The sequence below is a fragment of the Orbicella faveolata genome, unplaced genomic scaffold, assembly GCF_042242905.1.
Source record: "Orbicella faveolata isolate gen_17 unplaced genomic scaffold, um_ofav_v1 contig_35, whole genome shotgun sequence".
Classification (NCBI taxonomy): domain Eukaryota; kingdom Metazoa; phylum Cnidaria; class Anthozoa; order Scleractinia; family Merulinidae; genus Orbicella; species Orbicella faveolata.
Window position 1 is genome coordinate 25481783 of NW_028301564.1, and position 23240 is coordinate 25505022.

Here is a 23240-nt window from a genome sequence, read left to right on the forward strand (position 1 = left end):
AGGCACTGTGCCAGTTACAATAAATATAAACACAGTTTTAATAGCCAAAACATTTGCAACAAATACACAGCTTGGGCATATTAGCTAGAAAGACGTAACAAAAACTATCTTTGGGTTACAATTTTTTGTTCTGTAACACTAATATTTTCAGCGAGCTCAAAAACTTTGAACAGAGCATGTGTTTAAAACACGCGCACCACTGAATTTTCATCTCCACTTATGTCAAACCCTAACGGGCTTGACACTGGAATTTACATCTACAATGACACGTACAGTCGTGTCTCTTTCACGTTCCTTGGTGTGACCGTGGAGTGAAGAGGTTGGTTCAGGGCGCTCTAGAACGGTGCTGGAAAGCTTGAAGCCTAAAACAAATGAAAAAGAATGAGTTGCAAAACAATTTTTCCGCAACATTCGTGAAATTAAATGTAATTTCATTCTTAAATTATAATCAGAGCAAACTTGAAATATCATTATTTCTCTTTACAACTCCATTTAGAAACAAAGCTAGTAGATGCTTTGATAAATTTGCTTCTCAAGCTTTAGGAATGCTGTCGTAGTAGAGCAGTCGGTGGACTCTTCAATCTTGATTTACCTGTGTTACCATGGTGACCTGGGGGCTTCGTTTCCTGAGTCCCTGCTTTGTCTTGACTTTTGTCACCACTTTCTTGAACAGGCACTGTGGTCTCCGAGTCATCTGCAGCTGGGGCTGGGCGATCTGCTTCATTCCTATCGCCAGCATTGGCCTGTTGATTATTATCCTGTACATGCTCGGGCCTTTCGCCAGGCGCGGTCTCGGCAAGAGCCAAATCTTTTACCTGCTTACGGGTTTTCCTGCGCTTGACCACAGTATAACGAATGATAAACGCTAAGGGAAGGATGAAGACCACAAATACGCCCCCCAAAACAGAACCAACAATGACGTTAATCCGCGATGGTGATGCATCGAAAGGTAGGGTGGTGATTGGTTCACTCGGGACTGAGGTTACAACAGGGCTTGTTACCGTGGAGGGAATTGTTGACTGTACTGTTGAATGGTTTGTCTCCACAGTTGAGGCCACTGTGCTGACACTCGGGGTAGATGCGACTTTGCTGCACTTGCCTGATCTTGCAAAACTGCACCGCTTGTTTGGGGATACACCGGGTACTTGACACTGCGGGATGACTATGTCCTTGCCGTCATTACAGCATTGGGAACACGGCTTGCACATGCTCAGCATGGGCTCAACGTAAGCTCCAACTTTACATCTTCCGCACTCGGCCTTGGACGTCAGTGTGCAGGCTTTGATGGTCTCGCGAAACGGTCCGCAGTTCTCGCAATCTTTGCAGGCCCCGGCTTCGTGTGCTGAGGAGTATGTTTCACCAAGCACACATGGTTTGCAAACGATGGGGGTGCTTGGAGATATTTCGTCTCCACAGCTCACGGAGAGCCCTTCACCGGCAGGACATTTTCGACAGTCCTGGCATTGGACTGATCCACTCACTGGATCCTTGATCGTGATGCTCTCAGCATCACACGAAGCCACAGTCTGGGCAGCAACATCTAGCAAAATGAAACGTCCAGGATTATATTTGTGATCGATAATGCGCACGAAAAATGACTTATGCATGTGAACTGCAGGTGAAATGATGAGTACTTTGATATATAGTGTGCATAATTACGGATAAGTTCTGATTGTATGCTTTTTCGCCGTCTCAATCCAACTTACGTTTGTTTTAAATTATCTCGTTATAATGGTTTTCATTACTGAAAGGTTACATTTGTAAAACTGAGTTCTATGCGCATTTCCTGTTCGTTTTCGGTAAATTATGTGTGTTTGTCTATAAATAGAATTTTTAAAAAGGAGAAGGCCAATTATGATAATAAAAATCCTTCTTTATAAAGGGTGACCACGAGGTCAAGCCAGTCCAATCGTTTGTCGGATTTCCCTCCAGATATTTGCTGCTTAGTTAGTTTTCCGGTTCTTTTTCACTGTCACAAAATTTTGTGGTTGGTATTAATAAAGTATAGAGGACGTCCGTCAAACTCACGGATATTGAACTTATTTTAAGAGCCGACAAACAATCCTTACTTGTAAATGTCGTTGATAAACAGATCAATACCACCAGAAGTCCTGTGTTCAGCATGATCACGTGTTTGTTCATGTCAGCGATATGGTAACGTAACAGAACTAAAATTAAAAAATATATATATATCAATTAGTGTACACAAGTGCTACGGTTCATTTTAGTTAAACATAAAATTCCTTGGTACATGCCTTAGTTCTTGTAACTTAATTTGTGATTTGTGGAAGTGCTTTGTCGTTATGAATTCGAACTAATGTGGTAAATCAACTTGATAAGTATATTCAAGATGTACAAAATCCAAAAGAAATGTTTGTTTTAATGACAGACGTTGTACGCCTCAACGTTTCTTCAGGACTGAACACTTTTGAAGCTTTCGAAATAATGTAAAGTTAACGAACGCAACAAACCAATTTCTTCTACAGCAAATGAGCCTACATTTATCTGTTTTGAGTGACTGTAGCGTGAGTAGTGTGGGGACTTTTATTCCTTGATTTTGAATTCTTCAGTATGACCTCTGCTGCTATAAATACACTCTTTTGTTTAACTTGGACCCACGAATATAACGCCAGTTCAAAAAACATAACTTTTGTCAAGGTAACAATGATTCCGCCGTTCCACTACCAATCTAAATAGTCACTAAATAGTCAAGATATTTCTACATTTTCCAGCCAGGTAAAACGCAACGTGACTGAAAATTTGCCGAGTGAAGTTTGTCGTGGTGTGATGTATTGAAGGTCACCTCGACTGTGTAACTGCAAAACAGGAACCTGTATCTCAGATCAGATTTTCACTTAAGACAAATATGGTACGCCCCGTTCTGTCGAGTCAAGTGGACTTATCAGTCTGATAATATGATTTGATATTTTCGCCGTAACATAACATAATAAGCCCTCGAGAGCTGAAATGAATGAACTGCTTTAAAGGAAAGCAGTTCATTTGTAAAAATGAACTGCAATAAAGGAAGCCTGTATTGCAGGCCAATGGTTCTTCGAAGCCGACTCATCAAAAGAGTGTAATACATTCAAATGGCTTTTGATGATGACAGCCATACCACGTGACTGTTGCATTAATTAAATATCAGTTTTGCATCACGTTTATGAATATGGGTCGCTCCCTCAATCATGTATTTCTTCGATTCAAACTCTAAAGTTTACGCTTTGAGATGAGAGCGTGCGCCCTGGCCACAAGTGCGGAAACATGTTCTATACTTATGTGAGCAGAACACACTACAAATGTCTCCTCTGTATAAACCCACTCAACTGCGGAAAAATAACTATGAACCATCATTGTGACCCCGAGCCAACATCGCAAGCAAAGAGATTGACAACAAAACAGTTAAAAAATATATATATACACACTCGTAAATTAATAGAAATTCCGAAAACGTCGTGAAATTCGTTTAGAGAAAAACAGCAAGAATGGACGGTCCGACAGAGAAAACTAACCTTTAAATCCCGCTAAACGACGACAAGGCGTTCAATCTGAGAGTTGACCAGGTTGACCGGCGAGACGATCTATGGAAGGGAAGAGGGAACATCGGTCATTTATATATATACGTGGCGTCCTTCCTTCCGCTTTTTTGTCAATCATACCGAAAGGCTGTTATCCGATTGGTTGCAGGGATGAACGGAAGCTGCGCAGCACGTGTGTTCTTTTTTTATCTTGCCCATGTACACACGTACGGAAGTACTATGAGGTTTGCTCACCTTATTTTCTACTGACAAGGTTTTCAATAGATCGGATTTAATTGGTTGCGAAGTTATTCTCTTATGATAAGTACATTTACAGGTCTTTACGTACTTCACGCATACTGGAATGCAACCATTTCAAACTCAATAACAACTTTGACATTAGCATTAAAACCATTAACGAATTCAATCTTGAGAATGATGACTGATGCATCGAAAAGTCGATTGACATGACTTTGTTTTCAAAGGTTTTTATTAACCGGGAGTAAATAAAACGCCTATCAAGCATGACTGATTAATCTTACCACAATGAGTATTTAAAATATGTTTTATGCCTCATTGTCTACGTTTCTCGCAAACAAACAAGACGAAAACAGGAGACGAACGTTTTCAGCAGCAAGAAAAACAGAAGTAGAAACCTTTAATTGTCTATTACATTATCGAGTGGGGGGAAGGTGTTCTTACCATGTTTCTTTTTCCGTATTTCTGGTTTGTAAAAACGTTTCGTTACATATTCGCATACAAACTTTTATTACATATAGATATATATGCTGCCAGAATGGTAGATCTAACTAAATCTTGAATGGTGCCGTTATTGTTGAAGTATTATTTTCAAATATCTGTCGGTAATATCATTCAAAGACCAGCCAGTTCTATCGCATGACAATATGAATTTAGTAAACTTCAGTTGTCTTTAATCAGAAATGCCCAATCATGAGCTATTTTAATAATGGCTATTTTAATCTTGGACCGAACTCGTTGCACGGCGAGCATGTTTCGAGATCTAATCGGTACGCATCATGTATGGTATGCATGCTAATAACTTGCTCCTAGGTCAATAAATAGTCTACCTGTCTGAGCCAATTTTAATTCTGGTCACACGCGTGTCGTCTCTACCACGTGATTGGGATATATGTGACCATATTCTTGGAAGTCCACAAGGTGGGCGTTTGTGTATAAATAACTTTTGCTTTTTTTACCAAAGCAAGAAATATCGAATAAATTACGCGAAAAGAATTGCCAATAAATTTGTAAAAACGACTCACTCCGTGAATCACTCGCAGCTCAGTACCCTCCAGTATTACTAACAGCTCAAATATAATACCTTCTTATGTATGTACTTGAAACTGTGACCTGTACTTCTCCTGTCCGGGTTCCAACTGTAAAATGGGTGAAAAAGCAAACAGGAAAAAATGAACCCGTCAACTATATTATTAGGAGGACTAGCCTACATACAAAGGCAATCAGCAGTTCGCGTGTTGTTTCATTATTCACAACATTGCTGGACTTCAGCAGTTCACAAAACGTAACTGACGGTGAAGTAAAACTATGTTATTTCAAGCGTATTGGCAAATATAGTCGATGCTTAAGTGTGCAGTTTTGATCGATTTTGCATTTCAATTGTGTTTCAGCGCTGAGGAGCGCGGGGAATTTAGAAGGTACTGACTGACTGGTTGACGTTTCCGTTCGGCGTCTGGCGCTGCTCACACAACCTCAAACAGCGGGAGACTGATAGGAAATCAAGCCCCCCTTCCCTCCGCTAACCCTACTCTAAAAACTGCTGAGAAACTTTTAATTTTCTTAAACAGACCCCTGAAAATCATACGAAATAAAATCACGTGAACTGGAATCGAAATGCATTTCTTTTCAGTATAACCAAGGAGCGCCGGAGCATACCTCACGATCGGTTAACAAGTCGTATGTTCTTTTTCGACATAACTTTACATTACCAGTACATTTACAGAAGTGCCTACCTTATTGAGCCACAATTCACGGCAGGCTTGACCCTCTCTTACGATTCGGCTATTGAAGGTATACCTTCCTTCAGGTAACATGTGAAATAGAACAGAATTCTGCTTCAGCAGTTAGCCACGCTTTCAGACGCGGCCACCAGAGGAGAAGATGACATTAATAGATATCTAAGGCCCCGCCACAGGTATGTGTTTACTTTATAGTCCATCAAATATTTACGTTCGCACGCAATTGGTCTAAACGCGTCATGTGACTGAATATGCCCCAGGTGAACTGGGAAATACCTTAGTTTGATATTCCCCAGTTTTCAAATCTCGCGTTTTGAGAAAAATATTTGAAAAATAATAAACACAATAGCCCTCGTTTGCCGGAGAAAATATGCTCAGAAATTTGTCCTTGGACATTTTCTGTTCCTCAAAACTCATCGTTCGCTTCTCCTGACAGATAATGTCCGGGGACGAATATTCAAGCATATGTTCGGACCATTGAAATGGAGGCTACTGTTTATGTAAACGGATATTTTTTTATAAGTTTATAAGCCTGTCGCAGCTTCAGAAATACAGGTCCAAACAATTCTATGTTTTTCAATCGATCGAAGACAGTGTTTCGATTGAGCTCTCTACAATCAGAGTCAAAGTATGGGCCAGGCCAATTCAGTCTTAAATAGAATTGATTCAAAACAAGCTTTATATCCATTGAGTTGATGGGCTAAACGTTAACTCGTTTCTGCGAAAGGATCAAATTTTAGAATAGAGAGCCGCTCAAAGAAGGCGCCACAAGAGTACGTGCGTGCTGAGGTCATCAAGTCTCGAAAACTGCAACGCTTAACGTCGTTTTTATAAACGTGAAGCACTCCAGAAAGTAAAACACAAACTGGATTCAATAGAACAACCATACCTTGACGAAATACATTCTCGCAATGCACAAACGTTAAGGGGCTGTAAGGGACTGACCATTAGAAAAGTGATGGGGGAGGGGGCGTGGGGTGGAGTGGGACTTTTTCAGATTGCAGGAAATTTTTTTCATGTCCACTGCCTCTGCAGGATTTTTTTACATGGTCAAGTCCCCTGCACGAATTTTTCTTTTTTTGGGGGGGGGGGGGGGGAAGGAGGGGGGGTGGATATTCTACAATCCGAACAGGCTTCAAACAAATATTTTTTTTATCTTTCACACGGTCGTTTTGCTTTACTGTCAAAATTATACTCAGGAGGAAACATAACCAAGTATCAGACACATTTAAAAGCGGCTATTGCCCAACTGATGAGGTTGCGATGTATTTTTTGTCTGATGTCTGGGGAAATAACAATTTTATTTATTCCTTCCCCTTTTCATAAAATTCATTCTTGGCATGCAGTGAATCAAGGTTTTTTGTAGCTAGGATTCTGTGAGTGGCCGTCCAGTAACCATGATATGGGATCAAAGGGCCTATTCTGCTAGGGGGTCTGGGGTACACCCCCCCAGAAAATTTTGCAAAATTGAAGCGTTTTTGGTGAGTTTTCCACGATGATTTTCAGCCGACAAATTTAATGTATCGGTTAGACGTGAATGATAATGCGTCATTTACTTTGTCAAAAACCTAAATTAGATTGAAACAGCCCATACTAAACGCATAAGTTGTGTTAACACCTCCATGATTGTCTTTTACGACGTTTGTCCAACGTTGATCTTAGCGGCCATCTTAGGGGAAGTGTTACGGTTCACCATGGGTGTGCACATCTGTTTCCACAATCGTCATTTATACATGTCAGTTGTAAAATCACTCCTATATATATGTCGAGGCTTTCAAAACACGGTATGTTCTTCCTTAATTGCAAACGAATCAAGCAGGATGGCTGTTTATAGCACATGATTTTTTTTTTTATCACTTTTAAGCCATGGTTATCCGTAGGGGGTTTTATGCAAGGATGTTTGGTTAGCAGCGTCCATGATGAGATTGCTACGCACAAAATATATCAGCCTTGAAAGGGAAAAATGTCCGTTTTCCTAATTGTAGAGAAAACCAGGTGAATGGGGATTACACCAGGACCAAGAAATTAAAACTGCGGTATAAACTGGCTGCCAAGGTGCCCTTCAGGCGAGTACAATTTGTAAACCCGAGAGTGCAATTCACTCTGCAGGAATTTTTTTTCTTCACTTCTCCTTTGCACGATTTTTTTTTTTTCAGTCACCTTCCCTCGCATGATTTTTGTTTTTTTGCTTTTTCCCCACATCTCCCTCCCCCATCACTTTTCTTAAGGTCCGTCCCTAAGCACGCGTGGTAATCTTGCGTTTAGGTGACGAAATTGCTACCAACTGACTCAAGGCAGTTCTCGAGTTTTCTTTCCTGCTTTTCGTTTGTCTGCTCCTCCACCTCCTATCTAGCTTTCCATTTCTAATATACAAGCAGCTCGTCCGCGAAGAAGTCTTTCCCGTCGACGCTTGAAATATTGCAAATTGCTCTCAAAGCTCTAAGCAGTGAGTTCAACGCAGTTGTCGAACGCGCTCGATCGAAGTTTATTTCCGAGTCTTACGAATCGAAATTTAACTCTGAATCCAGTGACGAAAATGAAATGATTTTGGAACAAAACTTGGACGTTATAGTCCCAAAATATATTGGAACGATTAGTTTTGTGCCATTTTCTCGAGCAAATAGGGAGAAAAACGTAATAAGCAGCCAAGGCCCGGGTCGTCGATCGTGTAAAAAAGAAGTTACGAACTTTGTATGTTTTCCCAATTTTGCTGGTAAGCAGCAACATTTTCACGTCACTAATGGGAAGATGGTGAATTGTTTTAGTGGGGATTCAATTTTTTTCGGACAAAATTAACCTAAAGAAGGTTTCCGAACCCGTTATTTCCCCGTGGTATACAAGAAATTTCATTTTTTCCACAAACCCACTTTACATATTGCATCCACATAAGCAAACAGCTGAATATATAAGCAAGAGAGTCTCTCATGCTTGCCCAAGTATAAATAAATCAACCGAACGACATTCTGGCGCACCTTATTACAGTCCGCCGCTCTTTCCAACCATTACAGCTTGCATTATTATCTGAGCCCGCAAGTAGAGCTAGGGATGCGCAGAAAGCTGCGCAGTACGTTTCTCCGCTCATGAAGGGTCCTGGTAGACCCGCCGTCCCAGACTCCCTAAACGCGGTCGTGTAGCAATTCAAGCGCGACTTTGAAAGGGCATAGACAATAGATGACTCAACCAAATTCAAAACTTTTTTCGCCCAAATGCTTCGAATAATAAGTGAATTCGTTTTAGCGAAAAAAAAAAAATTGGATTTAGGTGCACTTTAACGGAAGCAACGCACCTATTTCTTCTGCGGCAAACATTCCTCCTTCAAAACGAGCTAACATTCATCTGTTTTGACTGACTATAGCGTGGGGAGTCTAGGGGCTTTTATTTCTTGATTTTGTCGTGCTCCTGATTTTGAATACTAATGACCTCTGCTATAAATATACTATGAATATAACCACGAACGTGAGGCCAGTTCAAATTACGTGACCAGTGTTTCCAGTCTATGTACGGTAGTCAATATACTTGTATTTCTAATATTTTCCAACCATGAAAAACGCAAACGTGAGTGAAACTTTGCCAAGTGACGGTACTGAAAGTCACTTCAATCCAATTTTCATTTGATATACCCCGTCCTGTCGGCTAACAGTCTGATATAATAAGACTTGATATTTTCGCCGTAACATAATAAGTTCTCGTGAATTATGAATAATTATACAAATCGGAAGTAAGTATTGCATCACCAGAAATGAGTCGATGTCAATCACACCGACAAACTGGACAATTATTAAAGCCGACTGCGAGATAGTTTGTTTATTTGTATATTTTCCAACCTGGAAAAACGCAAACGTGAGTGAAACTTTGCCGAGTGACGGTACTGAAGGTAACTTCAGTCTTATTTCATTTGATATGCCCCGTCCTCAGGACTAACCAGTCTGACAATAAGACTTGATATTTTCGCCGTAACAAAATAAGCGTTCGTGTGTTTATGAATAATTATACAAATCGGAAGTAAGTATTGCATCACCAGAAATGAGTCGATGTCAATCACACCGACAAACTGGACAATTATTAAAGCCGAGATAGTTCGTTTACAAAAACAAAAACAATAAAGGAAGCCTTTACGGCAGGTACATGGTTCTTCGTATAGTAGGGGACTCGTGGTAAAGTCTCTAACATACAAGTGATTTTTGACTTTATGAGGGATCACACTCATATCACGTGACTGTTGCATTAATTAAATATGTTTTGCACACTTTGCTTCAAACTCTAAGTTTACAGCTTTGAGATGTATTTGTTGTCAACAGAACGCGCTGCGTGGCCACATGTACGCAAACATGTCCGATATTAATGTGAGAACAACAAATGTTCCACTAAAATGCGGCGAAATCACTAGAACCATTGTAAGAAATTAAAATTTGTGCCCCCGATGCGACTAACTTACCCCCGGCTTACCGAACCGCCATCACTAGAAGAGAGTTTGACAACAAAACAATTGAAACAATACGCGTAAATCATTTAGAAGAAATTCCAGCAACGTCGTGAAATCAGTACGACCCACCTACATTTAGAGAGACAGAGAAAAAGGACGGTTCGCTATATAAAACTAACCTTGTAGTCCCGTAGAACGACGACAAGACCCTCACTAAGAGTGTTGACTAGGCGCTCTGTAAAAGGGAACAGTTGTTTTCTGTCAATCATACTGAAAGCCTTATCCGATTGGTCAAGGTGTGACAGGAACGGCGGAAAGGAAACCACGCTTATTTAAAAACGGATGTGCTATGATGTCCAACCTCGTTTCCGTTTGTCATGTATTGGCATGACAAGGCTATCAAGCGTGGCTGTTCTTACCACAAGCATAAAACATATCCTTCACTGCATTGTCTACGTTTCTAACAAACCGTAACGAGGAAACAGAAAACAAACGTTTAGTTATACTGTCCAACTTGGGAAGGCATTTTTTCTTTATCCACATTTCTGGCTTTCAGGAAAACGTTCGTTACAGTCCATTATTATATGGCCATTGTAGCTCCCTGGGCGGGCAAGCCGTGCTCTATGATTGGCTACCCGAGCGAGCATGAGGGCGCTAGATGATGAAAAAGAAAAATTTCCCGTAAGCTATCTTAGGTACCGTACGCACAAGGTTGACAAGATTTGTTGGCTCTGCCAAAAATCTCGACAAATTTTACCTCCACCAAATTTTAATTGCGAACGCACTTGAAAACACAAAAATTATTTGAAAACTACAAGTGTCAATCACGTTGAAATCTAACACCTTCCCTCGGGTTCTCGAGAGATAATGTTGCCTCGGCGTTGTATTGCTTGTATTCTTTTTTTTTTTTCGTCCTTCAAGCCATTCAGTTTGCTCAATGGCAGTTGCTGCTTTTATTATGCTAGTGGAGATTTTTTCTGAACATCTTTAGTTAAGAATAATTGTCGTTAAGTCTTCGTCGTTTTCTATCTTCACAGCTCGATTGCCGCGCAAAAATGAAATATTTTGGCGGGCTTCTGCTGAATGTACAGACTCTAAAAGCGAGATCAAATCTCCTTGGTTGACGCTTTCAGTCGGATTAACACCTGCAAATTGTAAAATCTGACAGTTTTGACCCTTGACAAAAATTTGTCCTGCTCCGAGGTAGGACGACGGCGCTTTTGAAGTTTGGTGCGGCTTAACAAAATTTTGGAAGGAAGAAAAACACCGTACGCACTTGTAGAACGGAACTGATGTAAAATAAACAAAAATTTATAAAAAATCCGTTAAGGCTTGTTTAGTCAAGATGCCTGGATATTGGTATAAGAATTAATTTCTCATGAGACCTTAAAGGGACTAGGTCACGCTATTTTAGGTAATTTTGTTTAATTTTGTTAATTATGAGCTCTAAACGTCAAATTGGCAGAGCAAGAGTCTTTCATTTGCAAAATCACGGCCACATAACAACTGAGAATGATTTTCCAGCTGTGTAAATGACATTTTGATATAAACAGATACAAATTTGAAAAAAGGTGGGCTGACGTTTTTCAAATTTACCCAAATGCAATCCATTTTAATCCCCTCCAGTTTTGTCCATCCATGTCAATTCTTGGCTTTCCTGTGTTTTGTTTGAGATCTTCTATAACTTTGAGCCGTTATTGTGATATTTTAGTTAATTCTATGACCGTTTGATCAGTGCTGAAATTGCCTAAAATTGCGTGACCTAGCCTCTTTAATCAGGAAACGTCCCTGACGACATAGAGAAACGGAAACACGCAATTAATGTTTTCCTGCTGGTTTTTTATATCTTGATATCCTGTCTAAATAAAGCCTTTTAAAGTTTAGAAAACTCTAGAATTTGGCGGTGAAACAATAATGCTATTTAAATTGTGCCCGTGTATATCAAGTTTATGTCGTTTATCATTCAGAATCTACTGACACCATTGCGCCATGCGAGGTGTCGAACATCTTTATCTTTGCTGAAAAATGAAAAGCTTTGCCCTAGCCACCCCCCCCCCTCTCAAAAATGTAATGGTTCATCCCAGAAGCGTTAAATAAGGTGTTTAGTTGTATTATTATCAAATGATAACATTCAAAGACCCGCCAGTTCTATCACATGACTGTTGAAATATAATACATTCGTCTGAATACCTCTTTCAGTGGTTATTTTAAGCCTGGAGATGGCACGTACTCGATGTACATGTACATGTTCCCGCCCCCCCCCCCGGATGTCCCCGTGGTACAGTAAGTGATGTTCTTAATCTTCTGTTCAATATACGTGAAGGTGATTATCCACCATTGGGCAGCGAACAATTCAAACTCGTGTTGACTTGAGATCTATAAACGGAAACAGTGGTTGAGTGAAATTCTCAGTGAGAGCTTGGAAAGATAGATTACAGTCGGAGTTTGCCAACTAAATGGTTAAGATGTGACAAAATGGAAAAATGGAGAAAGTGGATTGTGCAATTCAGGAGTGCGTCACAATCAAAGACAATGCTGACAGGTGAAAATTTGGTATGAACTTGACTGGCCTCCAATAATATCTATGATATTAATTAAACTTGCAAAATACTTTCAAACAAAAGTCCTTGCGGAAACAGAAATGCTATGACGTCAGCAGAATGTCAAGAAGGGATGCTGCAAGCAGTTTAAAAAATCAACAGAGTGTAAATCCCGGCCTAAACAGCTGACTTCTTGGTTTCTGCGATCAAACTGAACTCGTGGTAATCTGAATAATTATTGAATTCTCCACGTTTCTGGCAAACCAACAGTCGAAAAACAGTAATATCCGTTTTGCAGCCAGCTACAACTAAGTAATTTTTTTTTTTGGTCACCGGAAGCTGGCTCCTCACAACTCGGCATTCTGTAGCAATCACTTCCGACAATTACCAACTTTGTTATATTTTGAATTCCTTTGAGTCACGCGTGGGAGCGAAAAGGTTAAATCTGTTTCAGCCCAATTGCGTGAGACTATATTAAATGTTCCGTGTTCTTTGATATATTTGTATATATAATTTGTTGTCGGATTCTGAAAAGAAGTGATAACTGTGACAAAGTCTGCAAAATTTTGGTCAGACAAGTGTTGTCTCCACCACGTGATTGGGACCGATCGACAGGGGGAGCTGTTACGTCATGTGACGCCGGATACGAATTTTTTTGCGTGGGCGATTGCGCTTTTTCAGAACACCAACGCAAAAACAACATATTTTTACCAAAGCGAGGAAAATGGAATCAATTACGCGAAGAAAATAACAAACAGTTTTCTTAAAACGACTCACAGCTCAGCTCAGCTCAGCTTAGTATTACAAACAGATGAAATAAAACTATCTTCTTATCTTCTTGAAAATTTGACCTTAACTTCAAGGGGTGGCGAATGGTCCTTCAAAAACCATGAGTCTGGCAAAATCTTCGTCGAATTTCAGAATTTCACGGGTCTCACAGTTTTGTTTTTCTTTTGGCATTTACGTGCGTCAGTCTTAAAGCCTTGATTTTTTCATAGCACTCAGTCTAAAAGTCTCGATTTTTTGCCAGGCTAAGAAAATCTCGATTGAAGTCCGGATTTCTTTGTTTGCTTTTATAAATTACCTCTGAACGAGTTTAAGTCCGAACGTCTCGCTCCCGCATTTGAAAGACACTTTGAAGACTCGGTCGCTAGTCTCGCCTCCTCGCAAAGTCTCGCATTTACCATCTGTTACCATTCACCACCCCTACTTCTTTGGCCGGATTCTAAGTTAAGAACTATAGAATGATGAACACATATTAGGAGCATTTTAAGTAGCCTACACCGGCACGAAAACAATCGAATAATAAGACAGAAAAAAAACTTGAGTCAGGGGAGAGCAAACCAACCTTGAAATTCAGCGGGGAGTAATCGGCGTGGCGAACACTGATTCACACTCGTGTTGACTGCCACGCGTAAACGGGAACAGCGAACCTCTTGAGGGAGCGCTCAAAAATAATCTTTCTGGTTTCCTGATCATGCCACTGAAAATTGCATTTTTAACAGGCTGTATATTGTTTGTTATACGTTAAAAGCGGGCAACGGTTACTGTAGGAACATTAGTTAAACTAAAAGCGGCATTTCTTTCCCAGTTCATTACGTTTCTTAAACTTGTAATTGCGGCATTAAGGTTCCCTGAGGTTTCTAACAAAAATCTCTCAGACAAAAGCCACCAGTCTTTGTAGTATGAGTAACGATGCGGAAGTGCCATGACGTAAGCATAATTCAGATCAACAGACAGTAAATCCTGACCTTACTTGACAGTTGCCTTCATGGTTTCTACGATCGACACGAACTCGTAGTAATCTGCACAATAATAAGTAACAATTACACTGTATGTCCACGTTTAAACGAATATTATCGATTGGAAATGTAAACAGCAATATCCGTTTGGACCGTTTGCACCTGCTAAGTTTGTTTGGTGACCGGAAATCGTCTTGGTATGTAGTTCAGTGACCGTCTAAACGGAAATTATCCCTGAATGTTGTTTTTGTTTAACTGATGATTCTTGCCCGCTGCGTTTGGTTCATCATTAAGTTACGGGTACGATTAGGATTAAATATATATTTTTTTCTCGGATTCTGAACAGTAATAAGATTAAACAACGTGCGTAAATTTCTTGTCAAATGCGTGCTGTTTCAACCACGTGATTGGGAGTGATGGACTTTTTAAAATGATATAGGCGTTTGTGTTTAGACAAAATATTTTAACCAAAGCAAGTAAAACAGAATAAATTACACTAGGAAGACGGCAAACAATTTTCTGAAAACGACTCACTCAGATGTAGCACGATCAGCTCAGTTTTGCAAACAGCATGAAATAATATCTTCTTATCGACTTGAAACTGTGATCTGAACTTCTTTGGCCGGCCGGATTTCAAATTAATTAAGAACTGCAAAATGGGTCAAATGTAAACAGGAAAAACCGCACACGTAAATTATATTATTGGGAGAATTTTACTCAGGAACAATCAGCAGCTATTTCGCTGGTTGTCTCGACATTCACAACTATTACTGGACCTCAGCAATTCACAAAACTTAGTATAATTGGCAGTGAAGCAAATGCTATTTCAAATCAAGAGACTATGTTCTTGTTCATTTAAACAGGCAAATACGGTCGATGCTTACGTAAACACTTTTTTAACGACAAGTGATCTGCTTCGCGTCACAGTTAGGTTTCAAGGTCTTTCAGCGCTGAGCAATGCGGGCAGTTTAATTGTTGCCGGCGTACCGTAGTAATCCGTAAGAGTAATATTCATAACTCCCGCAGACGTTTACTTGAAAGTATGTCGCCTATCGAGACTTGGGATTCAAGATTGGCAGCCTGTTAAAAATTTGAATAATTTTAAATCTAAATAAACGAATTGATAAGCTATGATGGCTGATGTATGCATTTTTTTTGACCACAGCGCACTGATCCATTTTACGTTTCAGCACTGAGCAGCTGACTATAGCGCCCCTCTCCCCCCCTCCCCCCTCCCCGGGGATACTCCATGGATTTTTTTTGAAGGGGATAAGCCAGCAAACTCTCCAGCCAAATGCTGACTCTAGAATCAGTTTTTTCAGACCAAAATAAGTAATTTTCCGTAATTGTTTGCAGATATTAAAATTGAATTGTTTAATGTGCTGGTAACTGCCCTTCATCGTGTCAATTTCATTTTTAGTTACTTCAATTTTCTCGCCTAAAAGCTGATGAAACAGGTAAATACAGTGTACTTGTATGGGGTAGTCTACAATAGCATTACGTATGCATCAACTTCTGGTTTGTGTAAATAAATTCGTATCAGCTCCCGTAAACAATTTTAGACCAGACTGACAAAATCTTTTTTCCAAAACGGTCCAAAACAGCTAAAATGGCGATACCGTAGCACACTTTGAGGCGACTATGAAATAGCTTATGTACGGAGTGTTATACCCTCTGGGGGTGGGTTCACCGTCAAATTAAAGCTATATAAGTCAAAACAGAAATAAAGAATTTCGTATCAAGACAGTTCCCCGAAAACAGGCAAACTTAACTGACCCCTGAAAATCACGAGAAAAAATCTCATGAACTGGAATCGAAATGCATTTCCGTTATATATAAACCAAGGAGCATATCTGAACGGTTACGTACACGACAGACCCCATGATTAGTCACAAAGTCGTATGTATTCTTTTTTGAACTTGAAACTAACGTTTACATTAAATTTACAGAATTAGGTGCCTACCTTGTTGAGCTTCAAAACACGACAGGAAATCTTTCCTATGACTCGGTAACTGAACGGGTACCTATGTGAAATAGAACAGAATTCTGCGTCAGCATCATTTACCTACGCTTTGCAGTCAGCAGTAGGAATGATAATAATAGATATCGAAGGCACGTTACACACTTATATGTTTACTTTATAATCCATCAAACATTCTCGCTTCCACGCGATTGGTTAGCCTGAAATGTCCGTCATCCCCCGCCCTCAGCCTAATGTCCCTAATGGCGAGAGATAAGCTGAGGGCGGGAGATGACGGACAGTTCAAGCTAGTGATTGGTCTAAACGCGTCACGTAAATGAATATCCGAGTGATGTTCCCCAGTATTCAAATCTCGCGTGTTGCGAAAAACATTTGAAGGATAATAAACACAATAGCCCCCCGTTTGCCTTAAAGAATAATATGCTTGGAAATTTGTCCTTGGGAGGAGCCCATGACCAAGAATTAAAACTGTTCGCTTCTCGGAACCGATGAATTTGCGAATAAATATTCAAGCATATTTTCGCGCTAAGCCGTTGTCCTACGCGGACGCCCTTTGGGTTCGTCATGCAACCTTCCTCCTTCGTTCGTGGGGGAGGAAGATTGCTTGACGAGCCTGTCCTTCACTCGTAAATGTCATAAACGAATGTGCGAATGGCTATTGAAGTAACGCTCTCCAGAGTTTACGTCTGATTTCGTGACGCTGACGTCACATGAAAAAAATACACGGAGGATATTACACGGCAGCGAGATATGAATTTTATGTTCGAGTGGCAAGAACAATATCTCACGAGTGACCAAAGCGAACGAGTAAGATATTGTTCTTGCCACGAGAACATAAAATTCATATCTTCAAGCTAACGTGTAATCTTCTTTTTATTATATTATGTAGACATACTGATGACGGCGCTTTTGACGATTTTCCGAAGATTTCCGACCACTTTCCGAAGATTTCCGAAAATTCTCTAAAATTTGCCCGAAGGTCACACGAACGTTGTCGAACATTTTTCGAAATTTTCCGAAGATTAACGAAGATTTCAGAAGATTGCCGAAGACTTTCGAGGAACACCCGAAGATGTTTCGATCACACACCAACAAATTTAAGTACAACTTAAAGAGACAAACTTGATATCAGTGAAATCATCGATATGCTATCTTCACTAGTGAGGATATGGAAAATACGCCACACGAGTCCCGTATTTTGTTTCGTATGAATTTTACGAGTGGTGTATTTTCCAGTAAAACACTCGTGCCTGTATAATGAAAACGCCTTTGGAGGAAAGAAACCTGACTGCTTTGTTTTGTCTTCGTCGGAAAGAATACGAAAGTTGGGTTCATAATACATTTTTCAGGCTACTCGCTACAGGAAAAAGACAAGACACGAAGCTAGTGGTTTAGATTGATTATGGCCACCGAGAACGGAAAAACCCAGTGTTTGATTGCGGACGGCCTTTTCTCTGTGTATTTTGTGAGACAACCGCGATCACGAGATATGGGAAGTTCACTATTTTAACCAAACAATATGTAAGTTTTGGTTGATCTTCAAATGGAACAGTACTTTTCCGGAAGATTCGTTTGGAAACTGTCAACCATGACAACTATTTTCAGAGGTGTTGCTCTTTTTCACTTGTTTTTCGTTCGAATCTGAACGTTGGATTGGTTGGAAATCTCCTTACCATTTGGACAGTTCAGTTGCAGTCTTCCATCACCGAAAACCATACGGTACGGCATACTCTGGACAAGAACAAGAGAGAGCGCGACCGATAAAAATAGAGTACGGATAATTTTAAACGCATCACGCTACACGGCCTGCGTATTTCACGCGGAAAATTCCGCGTGATACAAAGGACTGAATGGTTTCTCTAACCAGGTTAACTGAATCAGTTAGAGGGATGCTGTCACCTTACTGAGTTGATGGGTTAAACAGCAAAAAAATAAACTCCGCTGTTCGTCTTAGGCATAATTTACGCAGGAAACGCTTCAGAAAATTCAGCTGAAAAATTTGCTTAGTTCGGCATATGGAAAAGATGAAATGCTCATAAGTCATTAAGATGCGGTGGTCTTACTCGTTCAAGCTCAAAGTCTAGTAGAGTTACGTAGTCATTAAAAATTAGCCTAAACCCCAAACTGTTCTCTTATTAGTCACGGGTCAGACTTCGCTAACAGACAAAATTAATTCGCTAAAACGAAACTAGAGCTGGTAGGAAGTATACGTGATGCAGTTTAGTAGAGTGTCGACAAACTAAAGGCATTGAATGGGTGAATCAAGAAAAACATTTATTATTTAGGCCTGAACTAAAAGTCTGAAGTCTTTGAATTTTCTTTTACTTACTAACTAAAATTCACTTAATAAATTTCTTTAGTAAAAAAAGCATATCGTAGAATTCTGGCAAATGATCATTCCTCCAGTTCAATGACCCTAAGGTAATGACCCTTGTGAAACTGAATACATGCATTTTTATTGAGACGAAAATATGCCAGGAAAATATACATTTTCCTTTCTTGCCTGTAGAAGTCAAACATTAGATTTCAAGCATGAAGTTGAACAAATACTAAGATAACCTTTCATCTTAGTAGGATCTCGAGAATACTACTAGCAAAGAATCGATCTCTCAGACTAAAAGGAACAGTCATTCCTTGTTAAAATTCAAACCGCAACGCATGAGGAAGTCGAGGAAGGAAGTCGTTTCATTACTGCATACAAACAAGAACCGAGACCTGAACAGACTGCGCGCTTGAGTTGTTCAGTATATTATAAGATGTAAAAGGTTTCGTAAGGTGCATAACTCGTCAAGTTCTAGAAATTATGGTCATTATTATCAACAAACATTTCGCATCGGAGGCTTGCAATAAAAAACGGCTCATCAGTCCCACGATGTTTTCATGTCAATTTAAGAAGTGCCGGTGGAACAGTTTTGAATAAACATTGTTTCAAAATAATGGTTGTTGTCGTGTCAAAAACATCCTGCTTAATCTTATGTTTCACTCTGATGCCTTACTCAACGCTTTAAAATATGAACGTAGTTTTTAGTCTTTATACGTGGGTTATAGCTCCTGGATATATATATATATCAGCCTCACTTCCCGGTCCTGCGGCTCAATCATAAGGAAGTCAGTAAACAAAGCATAGAAGTTACAAACTCTAATGAAGTTATACAAGTAGCCAGTACACATAAGTATGCTTAAATCTTCTGACAGTATTCCCCTAATTTAATACTAACTGGACACAGAAGAAAATACCTGTAAAAACTCTTCACCAGCCTGAAGGGCAAGTCAGCGGGTAACAGGATGTAGGCGCTTCAAGTGATCTAGTCGAAGAACGAGCAGTACGTCACCAGACTATTTCGGGAACGCGGAAAATGCTAGATAACTGCAACCCAAATGTCTCCGAAACAAGGAAATAACCGTGATGATCGAGTTATTACCTGTACAAAGTCTTCACCGTTGTTTCAAATGCGTTAGCGTTAAGGCTTCACGTGCATTTCGTTTTGAAGCCAGTTCAGTGGCTTTCCGCGGTTTGAATATTTTTCAACTTCGATGTAAATGGTTTTGAAGTCAATAAACCGCGACAAGCAACAAAAGAGGCGTGGAATAGTGTCAAGTGACGAAGTTAAGAGCTGTAATTTACACCTGAGCATGATTTGAGTTAATAACATCGAAAGTAAAATTAAAAAGAAACGTTCAAACTTTTTAAGCATTGAAGTTCTCAGTTGTGACACTATGTTTTCCTAGGCCGAATCAAGAGACTATGAAAGGTTATAGTCTTATGGGTAAATCGATTTATTTTTGAAGTTGTTCACTTTGCATACGTCTGTATAACTTGAGGTCACATGACCGTCACACGCTACAACATATTTAACGCACACGCTTAGTTTCAATCGATTCCAAACTAGGAACAGGAAGGAAAACATAAAAATGCGGAAATAACAGGTCTGCAAGCAATTGAGTAATAAATTGACAAAAAGTGCTAGCTAAGTGCTTCATTGACAGAGAAAAAAAATTAATCGGAAACTAACTGATTAATCAGAGCTGTTCTATGTTCAGCTGTACAATATGTGCACCAATATGTGCCGAGTTAGCAGATGTCACGACCTTAGCTCAGCACGACGTTCCGGCATTAAGCACGTACTGACTGATTGCATGTTATAGCTTGTGTATAGCTTCCAAAGCATGCCGACGTTTCCTTCCAGAGCCCCTGAGAGGTGAACGAAAAACTTAGAAGGCAACCAAAGGCTTAAAGCTCGAAAGTGGCAAAAAATCGCCTCTCTCCCATCTGTTTTCTCTTTTTTTTTTTTTTTTTTGATACTTTTGCCTGATGTGAGAGGGGGACATTGCTTGAAGCATTTAGTTCCATTCGTAGTATTCCGAAATAAACGGCCCTCCGAAAATAACGGCTCCCCGAAAGTAAAGTTAATTTTTTCTCTTCCGATTGAACCGCGAAAGTAACGGTTCCCCCGAAGATAGAGGCCCACCCGAAAGTAGCGGCCCTTTGAAGAAGTCACTAAAAGAGAAAGTCTCTGTTCTCAACCGCGGGTCATGCGGATGGAACAGCCTGACTGCAGGACTGAACATTGACTTGTAGAGCTATCTGTGATTTTATTTCGAAGTTGACTGAATTTTTCTTCAAACTATGATTTATAACTGTATTTGTCTAACAGTAGAGTCAAATGATTTACCGTAGGGTAATTAGTTGCATTGCGATATAATGCGACCATTATACTTTCGTTTTGCCCTCAGTAGCAACCGGTTTCGGGCCTTTTTCTTGTTTATACGGCTTCTTTGTTTATGTGGGTAGTTAGTAACATACATAAACGGAACGTTTAATTTCTTTTGTTACACGTCCACTTTGTCTCAAACGACTGTCACTGTACCATCCGAAAGCAACGGCTACCTGTAAGTAACAGCTTCCCGGTACGTAACGGCTACCCGAAAGTAGCGACCCTTTTTGCCTGCTAAATCCGAAAGTAACGGGGACCGTTGCTTTCGGAGTTATACGGAAGTTTATTTTGGCTCGTTTCCGCAGGTAGGACACACAGGAGCGGAAGCAGCGCAACGCCATAATGCAGACATTACGGAATTTTCTTGTTTTGATAAGAGGAATCAATTCAAATTTTTGGTCCACGAGTTAACCTTCTTGAAACCATGCCACAAGCGTTCCGCAGTCAGTGATGCCGTTAATTTCCCGCCTCGTTGGTTACAACACTTAGGTCTGGAAAACGCTACTAAAATAAAACATATCAACAGCATATTTCATTATTTACTCCGCAATTATAGAGATATCTACCCTGCGTTCCTTTCGCTTTCTTGCTAACTATTGTCACTATTTATAAGAGCTAACTTGCACCACTGTCATCTGCCACGTATGTTGTCTCTGTCACGTGACTGTGACTATCAAGAAAAGCTTTGTTTTCGGAGTCTCGACAATAACACAGCGATTTAATTACAATAGAATCGCTTAAATGAAAACAAAATAATACATTTTGGGATGAATCAATATATGTCTGGACAGAATCATTTCAAAGAACTCAGATAAATGGCGATGGTCGTAATTCTCTTGCCTGTTTTGGAGTGTTCCGGATGGCGCACAGGTCACATACGTTGGATACTTGCAATCTTAAATGAACACATGTCAGCTTCTTACGAAGGCCGATCCGACGACTGAAATTGTATTGAAATGAAGTCGCATGTCAAAATGCATTCTATGTCCTCTTGAAATTGTATTCTGACATATTAAGACAATCTGACGACAATAAAACCTCATCCAGTTTAGAAAAGTCCCGAGAAAAGTCTAGAATTTGACGCTGAAACAATTCTTTGTTGTTTATGCTTGGTTAGCATATCGTGTTTATTGTGCCATTCACGTGCACGTGACGGGTCGCGATCTCAGTTTCCGCCGGGGGCTCAAGACCCTGAAGTTTTCTAAACAAACAACTTTGAAGGAATACAGAAACAATGTACGCAAAAAAGGGTTCCGAGCGTCCAACTGTCAGATCTTCGCTTACGTAAGCTTTCCGCTGTAAAATATGTTTATCCGTTGAATCATGATCAGTTGAAACACAAGGTCAGGTGCCGCCCGAGAGCCGCAGCAACTGCGTTAAGTTAGGCGGCAATTGGGCTATCACAATGACATTTTCTGGCGACGAGCACCGATAATAGAGGAAAATAAAAATCGAACTGAGTTAATACCGAAACACGGAGGGTGGCAAATTCACCCCTAGAAAATGGCTAATAATCGCATGGAAACCATGATGGGGAAAAAAGCTGATCGATAAAGACATGGATGTCTTCTGCCGTGTCTGAGGCAAAGTTACGCGTTAGTGAGCTAAATCAACATATTCTTTGATCACGTCTTCACAAAAAATTATTTTAAAAGGCCTGACTTTTCCTTTTCGAGACAACTGCCGCGGCAATAGCAAATTATTCAGTTACGGAGTTAATCCTACCTTTCGAAGCCTCAATTTGCCACGCGGCCACGGGCAGTAGTGGTTGACCGTAGCGAATTGTTGTTCAATGCTTCTCCGGGTCTAGCTAACGTGCATGTGAAAGAGGAGTTACTTTCACGTGACCATACAGGTTGAACTTGTTCTTACCGAGTGTGCAGTAAGTCACGCTTTGCATTAATTAGGTCGACAGGAAATGAAAAAGAGAACTGACTACGTAAAGTATTCTTCAAATCCTCGACTATTCTATTTTTTTTTTCTCTCCGGAGAAAATATCAGTATCAATGAAATCAGAACTAGACTTGAAGATTGATGGGAATTAACTAAGAGGGATAGAGACAAGATTTATGTTTTTTCTTTAAAAAAAAAATGTTATCATTGTACAACAATACCAAGCTGAGCGACACGGCTGCGTGGGTGCATGGGCGGCGTTTGCGCTTTTAAATTTCCCTTGCAACACTTTCTCTGTTGTCAGGAGATTGGAAAAAAAGGCTGAAAATGATAATAACTGAAACGAAAATTTCCAAAAATGGCAAACATGAAGCTTTTTCTGAAAAAAAAAAAAAAAAAAAAATAGTAGAACCCAATAGAAACCAGTCTTAGAA

At 40.0% G+C, this 23240-nt stretch overlaps 1 protein-coding gene across 10 annotated transcripts; it reads right to left on the reverse strand.

Moving 5' to 3' along the window:
• Window positions 1-24: 24 nt before the first annotated feature.
• On the reverse strand, window positions 25-22753 carry LOC110066785 (uncharacterized). Of its 10 annotated transcripts, XM_089273831.1 has the most exons (11): window positions 22639-22753; window positions 19436-19503; window positions 17872-17929; window positions 16181-16241; window positions 10115-10170; window positions 5507-5574; window positions 4858-4912; window positions 3510-3578; window positions 2070-2168; window positions 593-1540; window positions 25-362 (listed from the first exon to the last, which is right to left on the reverse strand). In XM_089273831.1, the coding sequence occupies exons 9-11, from the start codon at window positions 2140-2142 to the stop codon at window positions 223-225; spliced, it is 1161 nt and encodes a 386-aa protein (XP_089129957.1). In that variant the 5' UTR covers window positions 2143-2168; window positions 3510-3578; window positions 4858-4912; window positions 5507-5574; window positions 10115-10170; window positions 16181-16241; window positions 17872-17929; window positions 19436-19503; window positions 22639-22753; the 3' UTR covers window positions 25-222. The 10 variants fall into 10 exon arrangements, with proteins under 10 accessions (XP_089129957.1, XP_089129954.1, XP_089129955.1 ...); XM_089273828.1 differs by lacking the exon at window positions 17872-17929; XM_089273829.1 differs by lacking the exons at window positions 17872-17929; window positions 22639-22753 and adding an exon at window positions 19621-19743.
• Between the last annotated feature and the right edge of the window lie 487 nt (window positions 22754-23240).